Source organism: Anopheles coustani, chromosome 2 (assembly GCF_943734705.1).
Source record: "Anopheles coustani chromosome 2, idAnoCousDA_361_x.2, whole genome shotgun sequence".
Classification (NCBI taxonomy): Eukaryota; Metazoa; Arthropoda; class Insecta; order Diptera; family Culicidae; genus Anopheles; species Anopheles coustani.
The window spans coordinates 6,509,415-6,532,059 of NC_071289.1; the positions used below are offsets into that span (position 1 = coordinate 6,509,415).

General features: G+C 47.6%; 3 protein-coding genes across 4 annotated transcripts; 2 read left to right on the forward strand and 1 right to left on the reverse strand.

Moving 5' to 3' along the window:
- Nucleotides 1-6,340: 6,340 nt before the first annotated feature.
- LOC131266141 (transmembrane protein 242) lies at nucleotides 6,341-7,106 on the forward strand. The gene is made up of 3 exons (XM_058268508.1): nucleotides 6,341-6,483; nucleotides 6,550-6,788; nucleotides 6,855-7,106. The coding sequence occupies exons 1-3, from the start codon at nucleotides 6,399-6,401 to the stop codon at nucleotides 6,990-6,992; spliced, it is 462 nt and encodes a 153-aa protein (XP_058124491.1). The 5' UTR covers nucleotides 6,341-6,398; the 3' UTR covers nucleotides 6,993-7,106.
- Nucleotides 7,089-10,482, reverse strand: LOC131266120 (inhibitor of nuclear factor kappa-B kinase subunit beta). 2 transcript variants are annotated; one of them, XM_058268487.1, is made up of 7 exons: nucleotides 10,330-10,482; nucleotides 10,082-10,268; nucleotides 9,596-9,993; nucleotides 8,416-9,519; nucleotides 7,997-8,352; nucleotides 7,506-7,931; nucleotides 7,089-7,448 (listed from the first exon to the last, which is right to left on the reverse strand). In XM_058268487.1, the coding sequence occupies exons 2-7, from the start codon at nucleotides 10,200-10,202 to the stop codon at nucleotides 7,406-7,408; spliced, it is 2,448 nt and encodes an 815-aa protein (XP_058124470.1). In that variant the 5' UTR covers nucleotides 10,203-10,268; nucleotides 10,330-10,482; the 3' UTR covers nucleotides 7,089-7,405. The 2 variants fall into 2 exon arrangements, with proteins under 2 accessions (XP_058124470.1, XP_058124471.1); XM_058268488.1 differs by having other exon boundaries at nucleotides 10,082-10,482.
- Nucleotides 10,483-11,257: 775 nt separating this feature from the next.
- On the forward strand, nucleotides 11,258-21,934 carry LOC131266115 (uncharacterized). The gene is made up of 10 exons (XM_058268476.1): nucleotides 11,258-11,824; nucleotides 12,636-12,799; nucleotides 14,226-14,415; nucleotides 14,503-14,606; nucleotides 14,682-14,845; nucleotides 15,175-15,317; nucleotides 15,662-16,679; nucleotides 16,771-17,003; nucleotides 17,078-20,373; nucleotides 20,458-21,934. Exons 1-10 carry the CDS (start codon nucleotides 11,767-11,769, stop codon nucleotides 20,782-20,784), a joined length of 5,697 nt encoding a protein of 1,898 aa, XP_058124459.1. The 5' UTR covers nucleotides 11,258-11,766; the 3' UTR covers nucleotides 20,785-21,934.
- Nucleotides 21,935-22,645: the final 711 nt, after the last annotated feature.

Here is a 22,645-nt window from a genome sequence, read left to right on the forward strand (position 1 = left end):
CCTTCACAACCTCGTCAACAAACGGTTACGCACTCGCACTTCCCGTCAGCTGGCCAACGGATGCTGTTGCCTCTTGCGCCGTTCTTGGGGAAAACACACGCCGTGGTCTGTCGCGTGGTGTGCATCGCACGTTGTTCAAACCGAAACATCAACTGACGGGCGAACGCTTCGTTCCACACTGCGAGCTCGAGAAGGTCCCGCCGCGCGCATCGCGTCTGCGTACTCCTCTGCGAAGGCAGGGCACGAGGAGGGAGAATGAAAAACCGGTTTTCCTGCCTTTGTTGTGTTGCCTTGCGTTTGCTGTCCCGCACGGGTGGAGGAAGCGGGACAGCTCTGGGTATCGCTTGTTGGCTTTTGTTTCCCTCCACTCGACGACCCAATCGCTGCATGGGGAACGAGGACACTGGGCACCCAACATGGCCGGTAAGTCCTGGGGCTCGGCTCGGTTTCAGTCCTTCTGCTGGGTGTGCTGGCCTTCGCTGGAGTTGCATCCTTCCGTGATCCTGCCCAGATCCGAGGGAGTTTCAACCCTCGAAACAATTGTGGTAAACATTAATTTTTATGATAACTAATCTAAATAAATTTAAAGTGTCTCTAAAAAGCAGTAAAATTTAATTAAACAATTTTCTGAGAGGACACAGTGATAACTTTGATTAAAATAAAATACATCTCTACCACTCTCTTGTTTACATTTTTTACACCCTTTTGCATCTCATCAACCACCCTGTAAAAGATCTAAGATTTACGTTACCAGTCACCCTGTAAAAGGCGTTTTTAATGGTATCTGATTCGTTGTTACTTACCCCTTGGTGCCAGAAAAGGACCGCAAACAATCAGTGAGAAAGAAACGGCGAATGGTCACCCCTTTGGCACCGCCTCCTTCGTCGGAAGGAAAATACTGTACGAAGGTGAACTGTTTGGCGATACCTGAAGTAGATAAGTTTGTGACTCACAAAACCGATTTTTCCATGCTTCCTGCGATCTTTTTCCCGTGGAAAACGCACAAGAATGGAACGCTGCGATTGGCTACACGAACCGGTTGATATCCCCGGGGTTTCTACGCGTGAAGGTCTATGAAACGGTACCGCAGTGCAGCGCACATCAACCGGTTTGAACGGTTGAAGAACGTTCGGTTGCGAGGCAGCGTTGGCTACTATACGGTTTTGGCCAATTTCATTTGGTGCAGTTGCAACATCAGTTATAACATCGAAGCTTTACGAGCGAAACAACATAATGCATCACAACTTTTCATCAAATTATTGGGATTTATGGTCATGTATTGAATGGAAAATCAGTCAACTGCAAGGATAATATTTGCCTTGACATTTTAGAAAGCAACATAATAAAAAATGTTATGACAATAATAAAGTACTGCTACATTTATTCTCGGGTATATTTTCTGAATCTGATACGTAAATATAAAATTAAAAAATGTTGAACGTAGAACAATTTTGCTTGTGTTAATGCTTCAAAATTATTCGTACGGACAACCATGAATAAACTGGACCACATATGTTGCAATTTCTCACAAGTTTTCACAGCGATAAGCTATTATTAAATGATATAAGAAACACCAAAACCGATAATTTATCAAAATTAACATATCATAAAGCCTCCACTCTTTCCAATCGTTTCAAAATGAAAAAAAACCACCGAAACTCCACACTCCCCGATTCTGTTTACCGAAGAGGCATCAAAGTTTTTGCAATTGAAAACATTTGCAACAGGTTACCGGCAACAGCAGCCGGCGGACAAAAGGATCACACAACCCGATGGGGCTCAATCGACATCCCCGCTCGAAGCGGACGAGGCCTGTACACGGGAGATTTTTGGGAATGCACGGTGGCATCGTCATCATCATCAACCTCGTTGGGCCCCTGGCCCGCCCCGGCTGGCGCTGGGGGATGCAGTAACCATACCATACCGCCGAAACCGGGGCCCGAAAAGAGGCGGACAAAAAACACTACCAACCGGATCGTTACCGGTCGTCAACAGTTGGTCGATTGCGAGATGCGAACTGCCAGCGTCAGCTTTCCGGGAACAGGCAGCGGTGAGGTGCCGCAAACCCTCGCGTGGATCAGACCGGTCGTGCGTCCCAAAAGCAGGGAAAAAGGGCGTGCAGGTGAAGTATGAATGATTTTCTCTCACATTCCAGCCCGGAACTCGAACGGGTTTTCTGAAGCCCTCTGGTTTTTCGAGTAGGTTGCAAACGCACACCGATAGCAGGAAAGTGTGTGGGAGAGAGAGGGAGAAAGAAAAAACAGGGAAAAATCGCAGCAAAACCTACACACGCACGCACGCACTGAAAAGTCCTCCCAGCTTGTGAGGAAGGATGGGATACCGGTTCGAAGGTTTTGCGAATGAATGAATCCAACCAGCAGCAGTTCGATACCGAACCAACATCCCGTCGGAGCAAATTTGTCCGAAATTAATAATCGACCACTCGATCGAACGACGAAAGTATGTCCGACGTGCAGCATGCGAAAGGAATGAATTCTAAAACTGTTATGGTTTAATTTACTGGCATTCTTCTATGTACAATTTTTTTCCTTGTGTTGTTCTGAACTTCTTCTAGTACAAACGTATAAGAATTTGGAGAAAGATTTACAACGAATTCTACAACAAAACTATGAAGTGGACTCTATCGAATTCTGTTGCTGGAAACACTCACAACAAAGTAATGCAAATTCCTGGAAACGGGAAACAATTAAATTGCAATCCCTCTTCGACACGAAATTGACATGCGGCATTCAGCCATCCATCCGTCATCCGGTCGATCCGGTTGACAGCTTCCGCAATATATGATGGATGAAATTAAGTTCAGTCGACCAGCATGAATGCAATTTTCACACAATCGACTCCATAACTCTCGGTGTGTTACGTCCCTGTCCCCCTCCCCTGCCCACCAATAAACCCCCTCCAGTCATCATTTACATAAAACAATGCCGAGTGACATTGCAATGCCCCACTCCCCTGGAGTGGTGTTGATGGCGCCATGCCAAACGTTCGTCATCATTCGAATGATGGGCGAACCCGACACTTCATCATAGGTATGTCATCGTCCTCGTCAAAAAAGACGCATTAGAATGGGAGGAAGCCAGGACTCAAGCCGGGCTGGACTGGGAGCGACTCGAGGATGGAGCCACCGTTCGATGGAATGAAATTAAATGCAAATTAAGCGGTTGTAAGACGAAGGTTCTAAAGCCTGCCACCTCCCCCTTCCGACGGTCTCCCTTGTTGCGTTGCCCGTTGTTGAACTCTTCATCGTCAGGAATCAAGGAGGAAGAACGAGGTCGACCGATAGGGACGACGGCAAAAGGAAACGCCAAGCAATGATCCAACCAACGACCGTCGGGAAAAATGGACAGCGGGGAGCAAAAAGGAAGTTTATCGATTTTTAAACGGTTCCATCCATCTGTTTTATTATTCCGACGCCTTCCGATGTTACCTCATCGGGTCGAGGGTCACAGCGGCAAGGAATACGCACGCCAAAATCCTTCCCACCCCTCCGTTTGGTTGATGTTGGTGGAGAGTTTTAATTAAAAAAAAAAAGAAACTCCAAGGAACCAAACAAAGGAGGTACAACGCGAGAAATTGCCCCCAGAAAAAACATGGTCAAATGTAAAGAAACCGCCCGACAAAGGAAAAGAAATGGCAAAGTCCGTGAGGTATGTCACGGGAGTGAAGAAAAAGAAGTCTCCCCCCCGAGAGAAGCGGGTGGAAATACAAGGAAAAGTCCGGGGGAGGGAGTCTTCAACAAAAGACCAATGTCCAGGCGTGGTGAACTTTGGAGCAAACTACTTCGAAGGCAATGAAAACGATGATGGTCCGGGAGATAAAAGGGCACGGTTGTAATAATTTCTTCCCGCCCGATCCAGGAGTCATTTTCGTATTATCGTTGGCTTTTATTTGTATTTTCCACAACAACACAACACGGCAGCGCCAGAACGAGATGAAGGGCGTAGCTGCTGTTGTTGGTTTTTATTTCAATGTGCTTTTTATGGTCCATTTTTGATGCTTATCGCTTACGACTAGGTTGGTTCGGTTTTATGTGCGCAGTCTACACTTTGTAAGTGCCCGGTTTATGATTTTTATAATTTAATTTCTGCTCCCAACAGCTGGGCGCAACTATGTCAATAATAATGTGCGCGTGTCGTAAACGTTCGGACAAAACTTCGGACTCTAATTTAAATTGTGCTGTAATGTTCTTTTTTTCTTTTTCATTTACTAAAGGCCTCATCAAAACTATCTCCTATAAAAAAAAGTGTTACTGAAATAAAACTACGTCAGGTTACCACTGGTTTAAATGTTATGAATCTTCAAACGAATGTATTAAAATTGAATTTATCTCGCTTCTAACAAGCAGCGATTGAACTTGTGTCAAGAAAGGACAACGAGCTGACCCTTCGTAGACCTCGCTTTGATGCACTTTTCCTACAACTGCATCGCAACTAGAATCAATAAAAGATCAGAAATGAAATAAAAACGAGCACAGGAACACCGATATGTTTCCATTTGATTCCACATTGGACAATTTATTTCTCCCTCTCCCTCTCTCTTTCATGCCTACAAACACACTTACGTGGAGTCACACGTGATTCAATCGAAAAGTTGGGAAGATAGGGCAGGAGCAGGAGGGAACACAAATTCCTCCGGAGAGCAGTACATAGTTTTTCCCGCAAAAGAAAAGAAAACGGTTTCCCTCGGTTCGACAATCGAACGTTTCGGTCGCTCCCCGATTGGTTCCCACTATTATTGGCAACCCTTTTTTTTTTTTTGTTTTGCCCTTGTTCTCTTTTTTTTCCTAACCGATTTCGCAAAACGAATCCGAAAGATAAAACGAACCGCTTGCAAGGAAAACGAAAAGAAAAAAAATACCCGCACACAGCTTCTCGAACAAACCAAAAGAAATCACCTCCTTGAGACAAACTCCGGCGCGAGCATGGAACGAAAAGGGACGAACGACCACTTGAAGACGGATGCGGTGAAGTCATCTACCCTTTGGCTTCCCCCTCTCCTACCTTCACTGTTCGACTGTGTCCGGTCGCATACACATAACCAGAGGTGGCCCCCTGTGTGTGACCGCAACTCCATCCCAATCCTCCCCTTTTGCGGCGCATTCGCAACCCTTCGGCTCCACGAGACGGGTTTGCAGATTTCTTTGAGAACGGCCTCAAAATGGCGTCCATAAATAAGTGCCACTGTCCGCGCTGCCAATTGTACGCCACGGTCCATTTTTAATTTCTTCTTGAAAGGGGGGAGCTTTTTGCTTTCGTTTCTTTTTTTTTATTGTGCGATCCTTTTTCCACCATCCTTCTCTTGCCGGATGCGATATCCTTCGTTCATTCTTTCTTTTACTGCTGGCGGGTAGCAATTGTTTGCACGAATTTCTTTCTCGTAACCGCTCAATACTTCCCGCTTGCCGAGTGTCGTCCTTGTTTCTTTTCTCATTTTCTTACGTATTATCTCGTAAATCCAATGATGCCGCTTTCCGATGCCGAAGGGCTCCATCTTTTGTGTTCGATTTCTGGTCATTGAACAATTTCATTTAAGATGCAATCAATGCTGTTTTACTCCACAATGGAAAGTGGTTCGTTGTATTTTATAGTCGAGCAATGAAACATGTATTAAGAGAGTGTATAATTGAAAATTGGATTGAACCCTCTATTTTAACAATTGTTAGCACGCAGGCAGTTTGTTAGGAAAAACCATGTGAATGGATGGTTATCAATGTTTTTAAATTCTGCATAAGATAAACTTTTCCAGTCATTTCTTTTGCTAATTTGTAATTGAAATTTACCCTTTTCAAATGCAAAACTTTCTTTCTATTGCAAAGGAAGCACAAAACAAACCGAAAAAATCATTTGCAACTCTAAGAAAATTATAAATGTGCAAATGCAACTTTCTTTACTATGTCAAACCCTCGCATAAGTTTGTAATGAAACGCAAAATAGAGTATGTTTGAGTTTTTATAATATTTTACAAGTATTGAATGTTCTTTTGGCACATTTTTTTTTAAATTGTGGATTAACGTATAAGATGAATCGACTATCCCTGTAGGAAAATCTTGAGCCTTAGATTTATAATTTATTTTAATTATTTGAACATGAATAATATATTAGTTAATATTCATAATAATCAACTGCAACTTATTATTTTGTAAACTGTATTAATTTAATATTTTAAATACGGAATACTGAATTATTTCAGTTTGTTGGCTGATGAAATGTTGCTTGAAATTGTTCCGCATCGTGCACTGCAGCGCCACTACAGGACACAGTGTTCGGTTCATGCAACAAGGTAATCCGCATTTTTGTTTTGATTCTCATTTCGTATGAATCTTACATAAATTTAGCTGATATTCTGTAGATTCTGTGATACTTCATCAGAATTCTACGATGGGATCAACAGCAGTGGAACAAGAAAATAGATTAGCTCCTACAATGGAGCTATCCGAGGACGAAAGGAAATTTCGCTATCGAGGTAATAGAATAGAACCCAACGACGAAAAGGAACTATGCTAACAATCAAAGTAACCTTCTCTTCCAGCGGGAGCATTTTTAGCAACAGTCGGTGCAACGTCGGCGATTGCCGGATTCAGTAAAGCAATCATGTCCGCGAAAAAATCTGATCCTAAATACTTCGACAAAGGACTTCACGGAAGCATAGCCCTGCACGAAGCCGGTACCAGCTTGGCACTGCGGGCACTCGGCTGGGGCACACTGTACGCCATACTCGGCACGGGAACGATCTGTTTCGGCATTTGGAAGCTGAGCGGTGCAAAGGACGTAAGTAACTCTGCCATAAATAATCTCTGAAAATGCTTTAATAACCTGTATAACACGATTCCACAGATGAAGGAATTTCGTGAATCAGTGGGTAGAGTGTTCCCAAGAGTGCCGAAGAATGATCCACCAAAAAGTCGTACGGAGTTCGAAGGGCTTACCGATCTCATGCAGTACCTATCGACTTGGGGAAAGGATGAAAAATAGTTTTTACTGGGTTACTAGTCACTTATAACATGGTTCAGCGAGAAAAGCAACGATCGAAAGGTGCTGCCATAAACCTGTAAATACAACACAATGCAGTTGTTTTATTCCTAAAAATATCACTTTATTATTTTGTGCGCAGAAGAGTAACAAATAGGATCACAATAAAACTATCCAATCGCAACAATACATGCAACAACTTTCCAAGTTCCATCAAACGAGTAGAACTCGTAGCACCATTCCGTTACGCAGCTTTTTAGGCACATTTCTCTTGTGGGAGGAAGAAATTCACTTGAATAACTCTCTTACATACTTTCTGCATCGGTAGCACTCCTTCGAAGTGCAAAGAAAAATCTCTAAACGTAGTGATCGGGATGAGTGGAGTGGACTACTGGGATGTAATCGATGATTCCGTTCTACTTGAACATCGTAAAACTATCACTCAACAAATCGTTTGTCCTGCAACATTTAAAAAAAATGATTAAGTATCCTAAATAAATTTATCCACTAACTTACGTTATAATCAAAGTCTCATTAGCAGCGATTAAATCCTCCACGTTGGGACCTTCGCCGAAGCACAAGAGATTCTCATCGACGGACCCGCCACCACTGAGGGTCGACTGTAACGGGGTCATCGGACCACCGACTAGAAATTTGGGTCGGCCGTGTTTATTGCCTCCATCCTTGTCCATGCTCACCGAGCGCATCATTTGGTCGAGGTCGGGCACCACGGAACCATTCGTTCCGTTCAACAGTGCCCCATTCGACGTGCCGTTGTTGACCCGTCGCGAAGCGTGACTTTCATCCAACAGTTTCCAAACTTCATCCTGATGCTCCAGTGTTACCCGTGCCAGCTCCCGTTTGTACTTTTCCGTCAACTCCACCACCTTCTCGAGCACCTTTTCGATCTCCTGCATCTCGGTGCGAATGTCGAGCAGTTGCCTGTACACAAGGGAGACAATGAGTTTTGGAATCTACGAATGGAACAACAATCGTTAGAGACTTACTGTTGCAACTCGTGGAATGAAGGATCACGGAGCAGAACATCACGACGTTTCAAACACTCGTACACCGCCTGCGACATGTCCATGTGTGATTTTTCGGTGGTAATCTTCTCCAAAATGCGTGCCCGCGTTTGTTCGTAGCGTCCCTCAACACCTTTCAACCCGAAATGGTCCTGCTGTTCCATCTCCGCCAACAGCAGCTTGTGCCGAAGCGAGTCTCGGCTTCGCTTCAACACCGAATCGTACCGCTTGCTAATCTTGTCCGCCATTTCGGCCAGTTTGCGTACGTTTGTTTCGATGCGGGTGGACCGTTCTTCCCACTGTTGGCAGGAGGAATCAAACATTGCCGGGGAAATTTGCTGTAAAACAGGAAACAAATTATGTATTAATTCCTTTTATGACAGAGGCCATGCCTGCCTTACCTTTCCAACATTTAATGCATCTCGAGCGTGTGCTACCGTTAGTTTATGGTATTCCACACCGCCCAGTATTCCATACACGACCTTGTTCATCCGACCGATTTCGTCCTTCCGTCTGGCAATGCCGTCGTTCAGAATCAACCCATAGTTCCGGATACCATCAACGAGCAAAAGGTAGAGTCGTTGCTCGTTCGCAATGAAATAGTACGAGTTTGCGATAAACTGCCGCAACATGTGCGGCTTCAACTTAAGCTTGATGTTTTGAAACACATCCGTAATACTCTTCGGTATACGCGGTTTGAGATCACGCTGCACAATGCTACCCCGGTATCCCCGGTGCATCACGAACACCATCGGTTTACCGTAAAACTCCGGTAAGTACAGATCGATCGGGCGTGTGTTGGGCTCCACGCGGGACTGTTTCTGCTCGAGGGGAAGGATAAATTCAACCTCCTCCGTTGGGATGCCCGTAACGAGTGAGACTTCCTCGCGAACCTGCGCCATATCGGTTTCCGGCGTTACCTCGAGCGATATCCACCGACAATCGTACAACGAGAAGAGCGTTAGATATCGTTTTTCCAGTATTTGATCGAGTAGGGAGAAAATTTTCAACACCATCGAAGGTGGCGTCGAGTTGCTGCCGTTCCTTTGTTTGTCCTCCGCAAATTTGACCGTTTTCAGTGACGCTGTCGCACCGACCGTGGGGTCATCCGCTGCTGCCGGAGCATAACCGCGCTGTTTCGGGTTCCACTCAAGTGCCAGCGTGAGCCAACGTTCGAGCTGCCGCCTTAGAGACTCTGAGATGTGATTTTCCGCAAAAAGTTCCGTGTGATAAGTGTAGTTATCCCGGTTATCCTCGGTGATCGCAATGTCGGCCGGTTTCTTCTGCTGTACATGCAGCATCCACTTGGTAATGGGCGAATGGGGGATAAATGGACGCACTCCGGTCACTATTTCGAACCCGATCACACCCATCGACCAGTAATCGACAGAACAGTTGTACCGATCGCAGTAGATGAGATCCGGTGCGATGTACTCCACTGTTCCGACCAGGCTGGCATTAAGACTTTGCTTGTCGAGCGCTTTGGCATAACCCAGATCGGTGAGCTAATGAGTGGGAGAGGTTGAAAATGTAGCTAAAATGAACCTAATCTCACAAGGACACTGGAAAAAAAAACGTTACCTTATAAACAAACCGATCACCCTGCTGCTTTAGCACCAGATTTTCCGGTTTAATGTCCCGGTGGGTTATTTTTAGACTGTGCAAATATGCGATAGCATTACGCAGCGAGCGTAGCACATCTCGAACGTCCTGCTCGCGCAAACCGGAACAGTTCTCGACACGGTTTAGCACACGCCGCAGGTCACCCCCCTCGCAGTACTCCATGCACAGGATCGGCAGCCCGCTGGCCGAGCTACGCATCAGCTCCCGAACAAAGGCTTCCGGCTGGACGGCCACAGTGCGTACGATGTTGTCATTCTGCACTTTTTCGGTCATCAGCTTCACCTCGTTGCGCCATCGCTCGCAGTGCTTATCGGTGATTTCACTGTTATCTTGAAGAATGTGGAATTTCTTTATCGCTGCAGGGAGAAGAAAATAAAGATCAGTGTTGAATTGAAAGGTGATTCATCACGGGGTGCATGTTCTGAGGGCCCGACCAACACATACCCACGGTTTGTTCCGTTTGTTTATTTCTCCAAAGGGTCACCACTCCAAAGCCACCATTTCCGAGTCGCTTCTCCCGGCACCAATCGCCGATAACCGGTGGATCCTCGAAAGGTCTTTGCATTTCGATCGTATATCGAACTACTTTCCTGTACTAGAAAACGTCTCAAACTAGACAATCGTTGGACGACTGGAAGAAAGTAAAAGTTTTGCACTAAGCACTCTGCGAACGCCACTCTGGCCTATTTTACCCCGCGAGCAATGCAGCCGAACTAGCCTATTTTTAAACCATTTGCCAGATTTCTCATTCCCGGCACGCGCTTTACACAGACGATTCCGCGGCGAGGTGAATCTGCTGACGGGTTTCCCTAAACTCTCGGAGACACCACGAATCACAGTTGTTTTATTGCGTTCTATTTATAAAGCACAAGCAAACAGCATCATCTGTGCGAATGGTCGAATGAAAACAAAACACCGATTGACAGCAACGACTCTGAGTACCAGTAGTTAACTATGAATTATAAACACGAAAGGAATTATGAAAGGAGGCAGTTGAGAAAAGATACAAAGTTTTTCTAATCGTTTTGATAAAAGCAGTTTATATCGTTTTTTGACCGGCAAGTGATTGAACAAGAAAATATGTTTGATTAAAAATATGGTGCGGTAGCATATGAGATTCAATTTGGACAATTGTCAACAGATTGGTGGACAAAACCAAGGTGATGTATACCGCAGGTGATTCCCAAGATGCCGCCTGAAAAAAATGTTTTTGCAGCTCTTTCTTCTATGAAAATACTAACTGCATAACTATAGTTATGTGACTAATTTGACTCAAATCATTGTGAGTCGATTCAAACAGTTTAGGAACAAGTCAGAATCGAATCAAATCGAGTCGCAAACCAATCAAATCTGATTCAAATCCTAATCGAATCTTTAGAATCCGTCAAATGGGATTCGAATCATTGGAATCCCTCTAGGGATCGAATCCCGATTCTGCCAACACTAGTTGGCACAACACTATTACGACGACTTGTAGTCGGAATTTCGGCCGTCCCGCGGATGGACCGTTTCATCCCATGAAAAATAAAATCCGATATCGAATCGAACTTTGGTAGCGTTTGGTAGAATCAGTTTGGAAAAGCTGCCCGATCGGAAACTGGCCGCCATCGGGCGGAAAGTGTTGTGTGCTTAAAAGAATGTTGGAAACCGCACGGTGAGCGATTGAGTGTTTTCATCACGGTTCACCATGTTTATGTGTACATAATGTGCTGTGCTAAAGAATCTGTGTAGTTTCGGTAGTTACAAAGTGGTGCATTTTCCCTACCCTCAAAAGCTAAAGCTACTAACAGCATAGTCGTACCAGCGCAGTGACAAGAAAGGCAGCGAAAGCAATCGTAAAATGCTCAATTCGTCACGCACCTCCGGATAGATTCTTATTGTTGATCGTTTCGTGAATGAAACGCTCGCGCGGGGTACGGACGGTGATAGGAAAGCGGAAAGCATCGAAGCATCGTTGATCATCGCACCGTCCGGCGGGTGCGGTGCGGTAGTGGGGAAAAAGATCTTTAAGAAAACGGAGAACTAAGCGACTGATACTCGCCTCTTCCTCCGCCGAATTCTCCGACAGTGATTAGCGCGGTGATTTTTCATTCTACAATCCACCACAAGCGGGCAGACGGCGAGCAGCGATGGCTTACATAAATGTCGCAGAATGGAGCGCCGATATGGTGACGGACTGGTTAAAAGGTAAATAGAAACGAATTCAGCACATTCCTCAAAGAGAACCAATATTGCAGCGATTACAACAAAGCAGGCCTGGTGGAACCAAAGTTTTGAACCTATCGCTTAAAGGTTACTGGCATCGTCTCGTAGGGGAATGTTGATTCTGCGTTTTGGGCCACGGCAAGGGGTCAGAGGGTTTCTCTATGCATTCAAGCGATGTTGGCACATTCCACCAAAGAACGCGCCCCGCGCGCGCTGATATCATCAATTTTCGTTCGAAGCCGCCACCATCCGCACAAGGTAAGGTCCAAAAACAGGGTCAGGCGCGCGCGCTACGGTGGTTTGTAGGTTTCGTCGCACACCTTTTGAAGCATACCGTGCCACTTCGCATTACCGATCCTCCCGACGATCCTCTGGAGGAATCGCGCCTCCCTGTTGGAAACATGAATTGTATTTTCACTTTGGTGCCATACAAAAAAAAGAGAGGTAGAAAATCCTCGTGCGAATAAGTTTGAATCGGGGTCGGGCCCGGTTGGAAATAACGAGGGTGCGCCCCGTATCGGCCGCCGACCACAACGGTTTGCGGAACGGAAACCGGACGTAATTAAGGCACTGGACACTCTGGTCAACAGGGGGCAACAAGTCCAGCCAGATACATGCATAATGATTGCCCAGTAACTCCTATCACTGATCTGCGGGTTGGGTCACCACGACGAAACCGCGGATGATTCACTATTTATTACCTTTTTTTTTAGTTTACTCAGAAATTCTTCGTGGAACTGAAACAACGGTTGATAACTATGACTCTATCGGATGACTTCTTCTTTCTATTCAGGTCTGGACAACTCGATGTACCACTATGTGCAGTCGTTCACCAACAACGGTGTCGGCGGAAAGCAACTGCTCAACATCCGGCCTTACGAACTAGAGCAGCTCGGTATGCACGTGATCGGACACCAGGAAATCGTGCTGGAGGCTGTAGAAAATTTGAAAAACTTCGTAAGTATTTCTGCCAACGGTTTTATCTAACATACTCATTACAAGTACGCTGTAGTTTCTATCTGTATGTCTATAGAGAACTTTTTACAGCATATTTAGTAAATTGAATTAAATTGCGTACTTATCTCATACGTAGGACAAGTTAATTGAAACGTGTTTCCAACGGGGAAATTAATAAATTATTCAATTTTGTTTTGTCGAATAATAAATCATTCATGTTCCATTGTCACGCGGAAGCATGAGAATTTTGCTTGCAAACTAAAAAATTTGTCCCACTGCCTGAGAACAACAAACGCTCCTCGATACGCAACCACCCCGGATCGCATGTATCCCAGCAGCAAAGGCCTTCCATCAGGCGGCCACTTCCAGCCAAGCATCTCTCCCCGAATGCGTTTACAGTTTATTAACGCTAATTACAGTTCGCTTCCATAAAGCACCCGCCACTTGAAACCTCCGACCCGGCGGCCAGCGTTCCGTTGGTCGCGGTTTCGGATGCGATTCTTACACCCATGTTGCTCCCTCCCTCACTCACTCACTCACTCTATCTATTCTGTCAGCCATTCATTGTTGGGTTTAGCGTCAGCGTTGCGCAGAATATGTGCATCGTGTTGCAACATGTTTGATCTTGCACCCAAAAGTGCATCCCAGCACCAACCAGTCCCAGTCCCCCAAGGCCCTATGTTTACACTGCATTAGTCAGCAACAACCGTTTCCATCGGACCGAAATGGGCAACAAAGGGCGTACGAAGGGAAAGCGGAGAACGAAAATGAAACGGCCATGTGCACAAATCGCGGGAACAGGGACCGCACACCATGCGGGAACGGACGATCCGCGCACCGGGTGAGCAGGGAAGGGTCTCAGTTGTTGGGGTGTGCTGCAGCAAATGTTTTGCCGTGTTGAGCGAAAGACGACGGAGGAAACTAAAAAAAAAAAAACATGCATCGAAACAACAGCCTCTTCAAACCGGCAAGGCGACCTCAAAACTGGCCTTCTTTGCCCATCCCTTCGTTTCCTACACGCCCTTCGTGTTGCGCAACGCCGCCAGTTGTGGGTCTGGGAGAAGATAAAGAAAAGAACATTCTTATGCACGTTTGCCTGGACCAAGGGAACGTTTATTTGTACTTCTTCATTCACGATACCACCACCGGCTTTGGCGCTGATAGTGTTTTGGGGCGCGCACGGTTGGAGCTTGTTTATACTGGCGTCCGCTTATCGCGTGGTGCCCCGGAAGTGGGACAACTTTTTCCCCGTTCTCATCTTTTCGCTGGCCGATCGTCGACTACTTTGCCTTCACTATCGGCTACACCGTGACCAGTGTATGGGGCATTGCTTTTGTTTCTTTCGCTCATAGTCACGTACATCATTCGGGAGAACGGCGCGTGATAAACATGGCTCACGAATGGTCTCTAACTTAATCTCCCACAGAACTACAACCTGGACAAGGAGAACCTACAGTTCCTGGCGCTACACGTCGCGACCGCGGCCCATTCGCTGACGAAGCAGCTGGAATTTTCCGACCAGGAAAAGCTCGAGACGGCCGTACTGAAGGATATTACGCGCACGATCACTCACCTGAAGGCGCTGATCGAGTGGCTCGATCGGGCACCGTTCCGAGGTGGGAAACATACCAAACGATAATAATCCTTCCCGAAAGTTTTACAGCACCTTCAATCGATCGTCTTCCATTTATTCGTTCGTACAGGTCAAAAGAAATTCGATGAACTACGGAAACAGTGTATGCGATTCGGGCTGGAAGTGGCCACGGTGGCTATGCGCGACCGGTTCTCCCTGATGCCAGTACAAGCGGTACGACCCTACACCTTTACGCGTGCTGCTCATGTTGTGCTACTATAATGTTTTGTTTTTTTCTCCCTTTGATAGATCCGCCAAAACGCGATCAAGCTAGCGAACATCGGTGAATACATCATTAAGGACATTACCGATCCCATCATCCTGCAGCCTGCGTCGCTCGATCTGGTAACGCTGAAGAAGCGCGAGTCGGACCTTGGTTTCCTGATTATGCAAAGCTTCCATGGTGTGCACCGGTAAGTGCAAGATAAAAGAGAGTGTGAGGATCAAGAAGAGCATGTCCGTTACAAGCTGAGATCATAAATTCTTTTTGTCCCGAAAAAGGGAAGGTTAAAACAAGTTGTTTTGCTTCCCTTCTCTGTGTTCCTCACATTCCGATGATACGTTCGTTCCCTTTGAAGGTTATTTTGACATCACGCCGGGAACAGAAGGCAGCGCGCCTACTGTGATCCTCACCAATTATCGTGCAAATGTGCTGTGAAAACATCATCCGTTTCTAATCCCATACCTTGCTTTTCGTCGGTTTTTCATGTTTCGTTTTTACCTTCCCTTCCCCGTTTGCCAGCATCACCGAAATAAAGTTCAACTCGCCCGCCCACAACTCCGGCAAGGTCGAGGAAGGCGATGAAATAGTGCAAATCAACTACCAGACCGTGGTCGGCTGGGAGTACAAAAAGGTCCTGCTGCAGCTACAGGAATCACCGCCAGGTAAGTGCCGTTGCTTGGGCTTATGGCTTGGTGTTGGTTTTCCCCTGTATGGTCAAAAGGTAGCCGAAACACGTTGTTCTTTCCTTCGCTTTCTCATCCCTGATCTTTTGATTTGTGTTTATTGGTTTTCTATCCAAGCAACCTTTGCCGCGATTTACGACGGCGTTCGATGAAAAAGGCCGCTGATGTCCAGTACACTTGAGGGATAATTATTGCGTATTTTCTTCTTCACTATAATCCCCTTCTCTATTGTTGCCCTTTTTTGTTTTATGCCTCAATGCTGTGGTTTTAACGATCTTCATGTTTCTCTCGTGTGTTTGTCATTCCCTTCCCCTATATTACAGATGTCCTGCTGACGCTGAAAAAGCGACCCAAACACATTAAGATCTACGGCCAAATCTACATCAAACCGTACCGCTTGCCGAGCAAGAAGCGATCACTTCCGTACCGCTGGGGTGAAAGCGTCCCCAGCCCTCGGGCCACCGATACGTTCGCGTTGCAGGACTTTTCGCTCCTTCCGCTCGATCGCGTCCCGGAGAAGCACGTCCCGTCCGACACGGAATCGGACGGCAGCGACATCCTCACGCCAACCGATGTCGTGGGCGGTAAGGAGGCGGACAAGGGCGAAACATTCCGACTGTACCTGCCGAAACCGCGGGCGGTTTTGCAGCGGCGCCATACGCTGTCCAGTTTCAAGGATCTGGTCGGTGTATCCTCGTGGCACGAAGGCCGGAAAGGCAAGCCGCTACTCTCGAGCGACCTGCAGCACTTGCGCGACAAGTCCGTGTCGTTTGGGTTCGGGCTGGAAATGTCACCCCGACCTACGACGACCTGTCTCGGGCTAGTGGGCGGTGGTGGAGGTGGTGGTGGTGGACCATCGTCCACTGGCATCGATGCAGTAGCGGCCACGGTCGGGGTGTCCGGAAAGTGCAGCAGTTTCGGTGGACTGCAAAGTTCGCTTCCCGATATCGTGCCACCGGAAGTTCCTCCCGTAGTCGTACCGAGACAGACCGACTTGCTGGCTGGTACGTCCGTATGTGCGCCACCGAATGATCTTGCAATCATCACGGGAGCAGCCAACGGTGGTACCAGCGCCGATGCGTACAAAGCGGGCGTCTCGAAAGTGGTGCGCTTTGAGTCCAGTTCGAAAGCCGACCAGTGCCACGTGGACACCAAGTACACGTGCAAGGTGGACAGCACGGTGCTGGAAACGTTCGAACCGATCCCGTACGTCGACGAAGATCTTCCGCCCGCCGTGCCCGTCGTAGTGCCACCGACTGTCACGGAGCGCGTGAAGCGATTCGAATCTTTTGCGAATCGAACCAAGGCGCCCACCATTACCAACGGCCATCACAACGGAAGGTAATACTAACGAATCCATCACGGATCATCCCTTTGCATGGGGCATCGAAAGCTGAATAATTGATGCCCAATTTGTCCTCGTTATTTTTAGCACGCCGAGTGGTGGTGTACAATCCACAGCGATTTCAATCGCACCGCCAGCACCACCTACGACAACGCCATCCACGGTAGCACCGTTGAAGCCGATACCGATGCAACGACACCTTTCGAAAGAGCCAGAGCTGGCCGAAGCGATCAACACGGTGGTTGTGAACCGTGAAATGGTCAAGCGAGGGCGATTGGATAAAAGCTACAGTACGCCGGCGTATGATGATGAACTGAGCGGTAAGGTTTCAAATGCGCATTGGAAAAATGTTAAGTGAGACTGATTACCTTATTTTTTCTACTTTATCGTATAGACATGCCACCTGCGATAGAACCCCGTAAAGAGCACCTTCAAAAGGCTCCACCTGTGCCACCACCGCGCCCCAAACGAACCCTACCACCCTTTCCGGAACCCGGCTTCGTGTCTTCTCTAAGCAACACACTCGACAGTCGGGACGATAATCCAAACAAATCGAAACTCGCCAACGTAATCGATCTAAAGCAAAACCGAACGCAACCACTACCCGCTTCACCGACCCCGAAACCGGCCGAACGCACAGCTATTCCACCGGTTCCGGCCTCGAGACCGGCGGTTCCCGTGCCGATAGCGAAAATCGTACCCACACCGAACGAACCGCCACCATCACCATCAGTTCCGGTGGCGCCGCCAAGTAGTAGCACCGGAACCACCACCACCACCACCGTTCCGAGCCTTCCAACCGGAGATTCGAGCTCGGAACTGTTGACCCCAAACAAAACCAAGAGTCTTACGTTGAAGAAGAAAAACTCACTCCTTTCGAAGCGCCGAAATGTCTCACTAAAGACACTCTGTGTTAGCGACATCCAGGGTCATTTGTACCGACGTACGAAGGACCGCAACGGTGTTTCGTATTGGGCGAAATACTACTTCGTTCTAATCGAGACCACCCTGTACGGGTTCCGCAGCAAAGAGGCACCGAAAGCGAACAGCATGATCTTTCTGTCGGGCTTTACCATCTCCCATGCCAAGGAGGTCCATTCGCGGCCGCACGCCTTCAAGGTGTACCATCCGTACAAGACGTTCTACTTCGCGGCCGAAACGCAGGACGCACTCGTCCAGTGGATGGAGTACATCAAGCAGGCGACGCTCAAGGGTGTCACGGTGGGTGGCGGAACGGGAGGTGGATCAACCGGTGCCACCCAGCACACGCCGTCGGAGTTTGACGCGAAAAATCTGTACTCCGAAACGGACAGTTCCGACGAGGAGCTCGGGTTGATGGATAGCACCACAAAGTTGAATCTTCTCTGTACTCCATCGCCACAGCTGGCCGGTGCCGGTGGCAACGGATCGCACTCGATGATTGCGGCCAGCAATAGCACTCCGACATCGTCCAAGCCGGATCGATTCAATTTTGGTTCGTTAAAAAAGTTTACCAAGATCGGATCGGATACAAGTCACCAGAGCCATCAATCCGGTAATGCTGGTGGTGGTGGAGGAGGAGGACCAGGAGCAACAGGCAGTGGTTTGAATGGTCCTGGTGGAGGAAATGGAGGTAGTGGTGGTGGGGAGGGTAGCAAGTTTTTTGGGCTTTTCTCCTCCCATCGAAGCGTGGAGAAAAGTAACTCGAGTGAAATGCCAGTGCCAACGCCACAGTTCAAAAGCTACCGAAAGGTGCCGGGAGCCGGTGGGCTTCAGATCGGGACGGCTTCAGTTTCGCCCGAGAGCGGTTACCCACTCTCAACGGGGATGGCGTCCACATCCGCCGGCATGGCACACGCTGCCGATGGAGGTAACTTTAGTGCCAGCAATCTTTCACTCGCATCCGGTTCGGGTTCCTCGATTCCGGTACCACGCGAAACTGTAGAGAACCGGCCTGCCGCCGCCGTTCCTCCTCCCCCTCCCCGAGCGGCCACCCCGACACCGGCCCCTCCACCGCCACCGCCACCGGTGATCATTCGCGAGCCACCCGCTACACCGACGATGAGTGAAGCGGCCGAGTTGCTGAATCGTGCCCGCAAAACGAAACGTATCTCGCCGCACAACTACATTCACGCGTCCAACCCGAACCTGGTGGAGTTCGATTTTACGACGTCGAAAGCGATGGATTTTACCGTGCCGAAGATACACGCCGGCAACACCTGGGACACGGGGTCGCACTCGCACAGCGGCAACCTCCAGTCGATGATCACGCTGAAGGATCTGATGCTGCAGAAGCAGGCGGAGGAGGCGCAGGATATGTACAACAAGCGGGTGTGTCTCGGTGTCGAGAAGCTGGACGATCGGAAGGGTGGCAAAAGGCCGACGGGATCGAACGCGGATGGGCAGGGTCAGCTTTCTGCAACGACGGCACCGGCACCAGCGATTCCCGAAGCGGTAAAACAAATCCAGCGACGGCAGTTACCGATCACTCCCGATTACGCGCAAAGTTTCAAGCTGGACGATGAGGATATTCTGTACACGCGCAGCAAGGAGGGTCAAAAGTTGCGCGATTTCGGGTACGAAATGATTTCCGGCGACGATCCGTATGATCAACGAAACAAAACGAACCGCACCGGTGGAGCAGGAGCTCTCGCTGGTAGTTCAAGTTTGAACGCCAGTGGCGTAACCATCGGTGGAGCTAACATCATCACTAGCAGCAGTTCCACTGGCGCGGGAGGAAGTAGCGGTGGTGGTGGTGGATCGATAAAGAAAAAAACCTTCAATTGGATAAACTCTGGTGATCGCAAGGTCGCACCGGATGCGTCCGAATCTGTAGGAGGTTCGATGATGACGGGTGCTGGTGTCGTATCGTCGTCATCTTCTTCCTCGCTTTCGGTTTCCAGTTCGAACACAGCGGAGCAACATCACCACCATCGGAGTGGACTTTCGCTGCGGGATAGTTTCAAGCGGGGCAAGAACAAGGCTCGGTTGGAAAACTTTAAGGCGAGTAGCGAGAAACTGTTCCAGTTCAAACAGTCTGCACCGGGGGGTGGTGGTGGTGGCTCTAGTGGCGTTGGTGCTAGCAGCAACAACAACGATAAGGAATCGCTCAAAACGAAGCAGCTCGACAAACCGGCCACGCCGGGGGCGATAGTGAATGTAAACCTGAAACACCAACCGGCGCTCATTCCGTTCTCGGGCGTCATCGGTGGTGGAAAGAAGAACAACAACGAACTGAATGCAGCCTTCGAGCAACATTCTGCACTGCTCTTTCAGCAGGTGGTCGGAGGCGTCGGGGACGCTGGTCCTAGTGCTGGTCCCTCTAGTGGTGTGGGACTTTTCGGCACGGGAGGAATAAAAAAATCCAACACATGCAATAGTTCGTCGGATTTTAAGGAAAACTCGGGCAAGCAACAAAATATGCGGAAAAATTCGGCCCCAGAGCGAGGCGCCAATGGAAGTGGTGGTGGTGCTTTTGGTGGAAGTGGTTCAGCGGGGAGTGGAAACGGTGGAGGTGGAGCTAGTAGTGGTGGTGCGACATCCTACTTCACGAAGCTTAGCTTCGGTTCGACAAAGACTGCGAAGGAGAAAAAGTTACTTGGGTCACCCGGGTTACATCGGGCGATTTTCGGTAAGAACCACCAACAGCATCACCATGGACCGGATCAGCCGATCGATCATGAGGTGTTCTCTCCGATTTCCTACACCAAGGTAAATGCCTCGTCCTGTTCTCTTTTCTTGGTTTTATTACACTTTCATCTATTTAATCTTCTCTTGTTTTTTTCTGTCTTGTAGGTTCCTTCACAGGGAATCCAACAGTTACCAACGGACTCCGGTGCTGCGCTTCCGATGGCGACAACCGCTGGTGGCAACGGGATCCCCTCGGTGATGACGGCCAGCACCACCTCGACGGGTACCATCCTAACAACCAATTTCGGCCCGAATCAACCTGCCGTTGCTCCGACCGTACTCGACTATCCCAACATGGAATATCCACCGGTGTTCGAACCGGAAACGTACTCGCTGAGCGATCCCAGCACGAGCCTGACGCTGCTGAAACGCCGCCAGAATCACCACCACCATCAACCACACCCGCACCATCATTCGCACCAGCAGAAATGACGACGTGGCAAGAAACTGCTCCCAACACTGCGGGAGAATGAAATCGGCTAAGATAGCAATCAAAAAGTATAGCCATCGATAAGAAACGCGCGGACGGAATGGTGTTTTTAATTATTGTAATCGTACTTTTAATTTGTTTAAGTGTTATAGTATTATTTTGCCCCCAGGGCGCGATGAGGAGGCGTCCGCGAGGTTTGGGTTCGAAACCACACAAAATGTTAAGCAAAACCTAAAAGAAGCTTTACCTCCTTTCACCACGTAGGATTTCTTGTAGCCCCTAGAAAGGCAATGCCATGGATGTAAGTAAAAATCCAATACGCTGATATTGTACTAAATGATAGAAAACGGAAGGAATGAAAGGCAGAGGAGCCTTGGGAGAACTTTACCATCCCCCGCTTTGGGGCGGAGTGATAAACGGATAGATTCGTCGCTTTGGGAGAAATTGGAAAGCGGAAATAAAACTACAATACTGTTCAATTGTGATGTTAGAGCATATACGGTGACATGTATTTCCGTTCGGTGCACGTGCACGAGCTCACTTTAGATTCCCTTTTTTCGTACCCTAAAAGTATGGCATGGAATAAGATCGGCAGAGACTGTAGGCAAAGCAACTGATTGGTTGGTCTAAAGATAAGCGGAAAAATATAGAAATGGAACTATCTATGAAAAATCCATTTAACTTATGAATCGTTCGTTGTTCTTAGAGAATTTAACTAGATCAGATCTGGCAAAAAGACAAGGGAATATACTACAGTTCGCACTGTTACTGGAATGAGCACATCGTTCTCCTTGTGGCTCGATCGAAACTTTACGGAAAACACCAAAATTGAAGCTGTTACGAATCACGTGTTTGTAGTCGTTAGTAGATGTTGAGCGTTTAGCTCCTGTAGACGATCCTCCCGCTTCCACACTCCGCTATGCGTGCCGGTACATTCCAATGCTGTGTTTATGTGCCCAAGGATTCGTGAGCCATTGGTTAATCGTAATACCATAACCACTAGTTCCTCTCAGAATAGAAACGCATCTATACTATCGAGACTAAGCAATGTGAAAGAAGATTAGTATAGAAGTGTGTACGTGTTTCGCATTTCATTGTTAAGCCCTGTTTCTGCACAAACATGATATAATAAAATAGTGCCTTACGAGTACATGCAAATAGCTATTTTCCTTTTTTGTAGAAATTTAGATGGTAGAGTAAATGAGGTCCCGGCGTTCGTTTTGTTCGGTCGTGGGTCTTGTGTGACAATATACCGAATGTATGCAACAGGTGAACCAGTAGAAAGACTAGGATCTATGTCGGGGCCTCATTTACGTATATATTTTTAAACTATTGAACTGAATTATTGTTTCTATTTCTTTTGACTGCCTTCAGTTGCAATTCAAAATGTTTCATTTTCCAACCAGGTTCTTCTACCAAAGCTTAATTTAAGCAATTAGCTTAGTCAAAGTAACCGTGGGCTTGCTCGTTGACAGTTTCGTTCTAGTGGTGGGGAAATCGAATCCCTAAATCCCAATCTCAATCCGCATACAATCGCGAGACAATGTAAACCAATCGATGCTGGTCTGGAAATCGTTTATCCTAGTCTGAATCGCTTCTCAAATTGCAACTAACAACTCGCTTTTTTCATAATAAAAACGTTCCACACAAAACCGATGTGTGGTTTACCGTTGTAAGTAGTTCTATCCAGCTTGAAATTCAAGGAACGTATGAAAACGATGTTCTTAGCAGGCACTGAAAGTCTGGTACAGTGATTTTTACATGTAGCACTATCTAAAGAAGAAATTTAAATCAGGTCCTGGTCTGAATAATTGTCACTCCGTGGACTACATGCAATGATAGAACATCTCTGTAATCGACGTT

What these genes read in the sequence shown, in the direction of transcription:
- LOC131266120 (XM_058268487.1), bottom strand. Translation starts at nt 10,202, where the DNA reads ATGCAAAGACCTTTCGAGGATCCACCGGTTATCGGCGATTGGTGCCGG. An exon ending in ATGCATTAAATGTTGGAAAG is followed by an intron (nt 8,353 to 8,415) that starts GTAAGGCAGGCA and finishes CCTGTTTTACAG; the next exon opens with CAAATTTCCCCGGCAATGTT. An exon ending in AATGAGACTTTGATTATAAC is followed by an intron (nt 7,449 to 7,505) that starts GTAAGTTAGTGG and finishes TAAATGTTGCAG; the next exon opens with GACAAACGATTTGTTGAGTG.
- LOC131266115 (XM_058268476.1), top strand. Translation starts at nt 11,767, where the DNA reads ATGGCTTACATAAATGTCGCAGAATGGAGCGCCGATATGGTGACGGAC. An exon ending in AGCTTCCATGGTGTGCACCG is followed by an intron (nt 14,846 to 15,174) that starts GTAAGTGCAAGA and finishes CCCGTTTGCCAG; the next exon opens with CATCACCGAAATAAAGTTCA. An exon ending in AACGGCCATCACAACGGAAG is followed by an intron (nt 16,680 to 16,770) that starts GTAATACTAACG and finishes CGTTATTTTTAG; the next exon opens with CACGCCGAGTGGTGGTGTAC.
- LOC131266141 (XM_058268508.1), top strand. Translation starts at nt 6,399, where the DNA reads ATGGGATCAACAGCAGTGGAACAAGAAAATAGATTAGCTCCTACAATG. An exon ending in AAGGAAATTTCGCTATCGAG is followed by an intron (nt 6,484 to 6,549) that starts GTAATAGAATAG and finishes CTTCTCTTCCAG; the next exon opens with CGGGAGCATTTTTAGCAACA. An exon ending in AGCTGAGCGGTGCAAAGGAC is followed by an intron (nt 6,789 to 6,854) that starts GTAAGTAACTCT and finishes ACGATTCCACAG; the next exon opens with ATGAAGGAATTTCGTGAATC.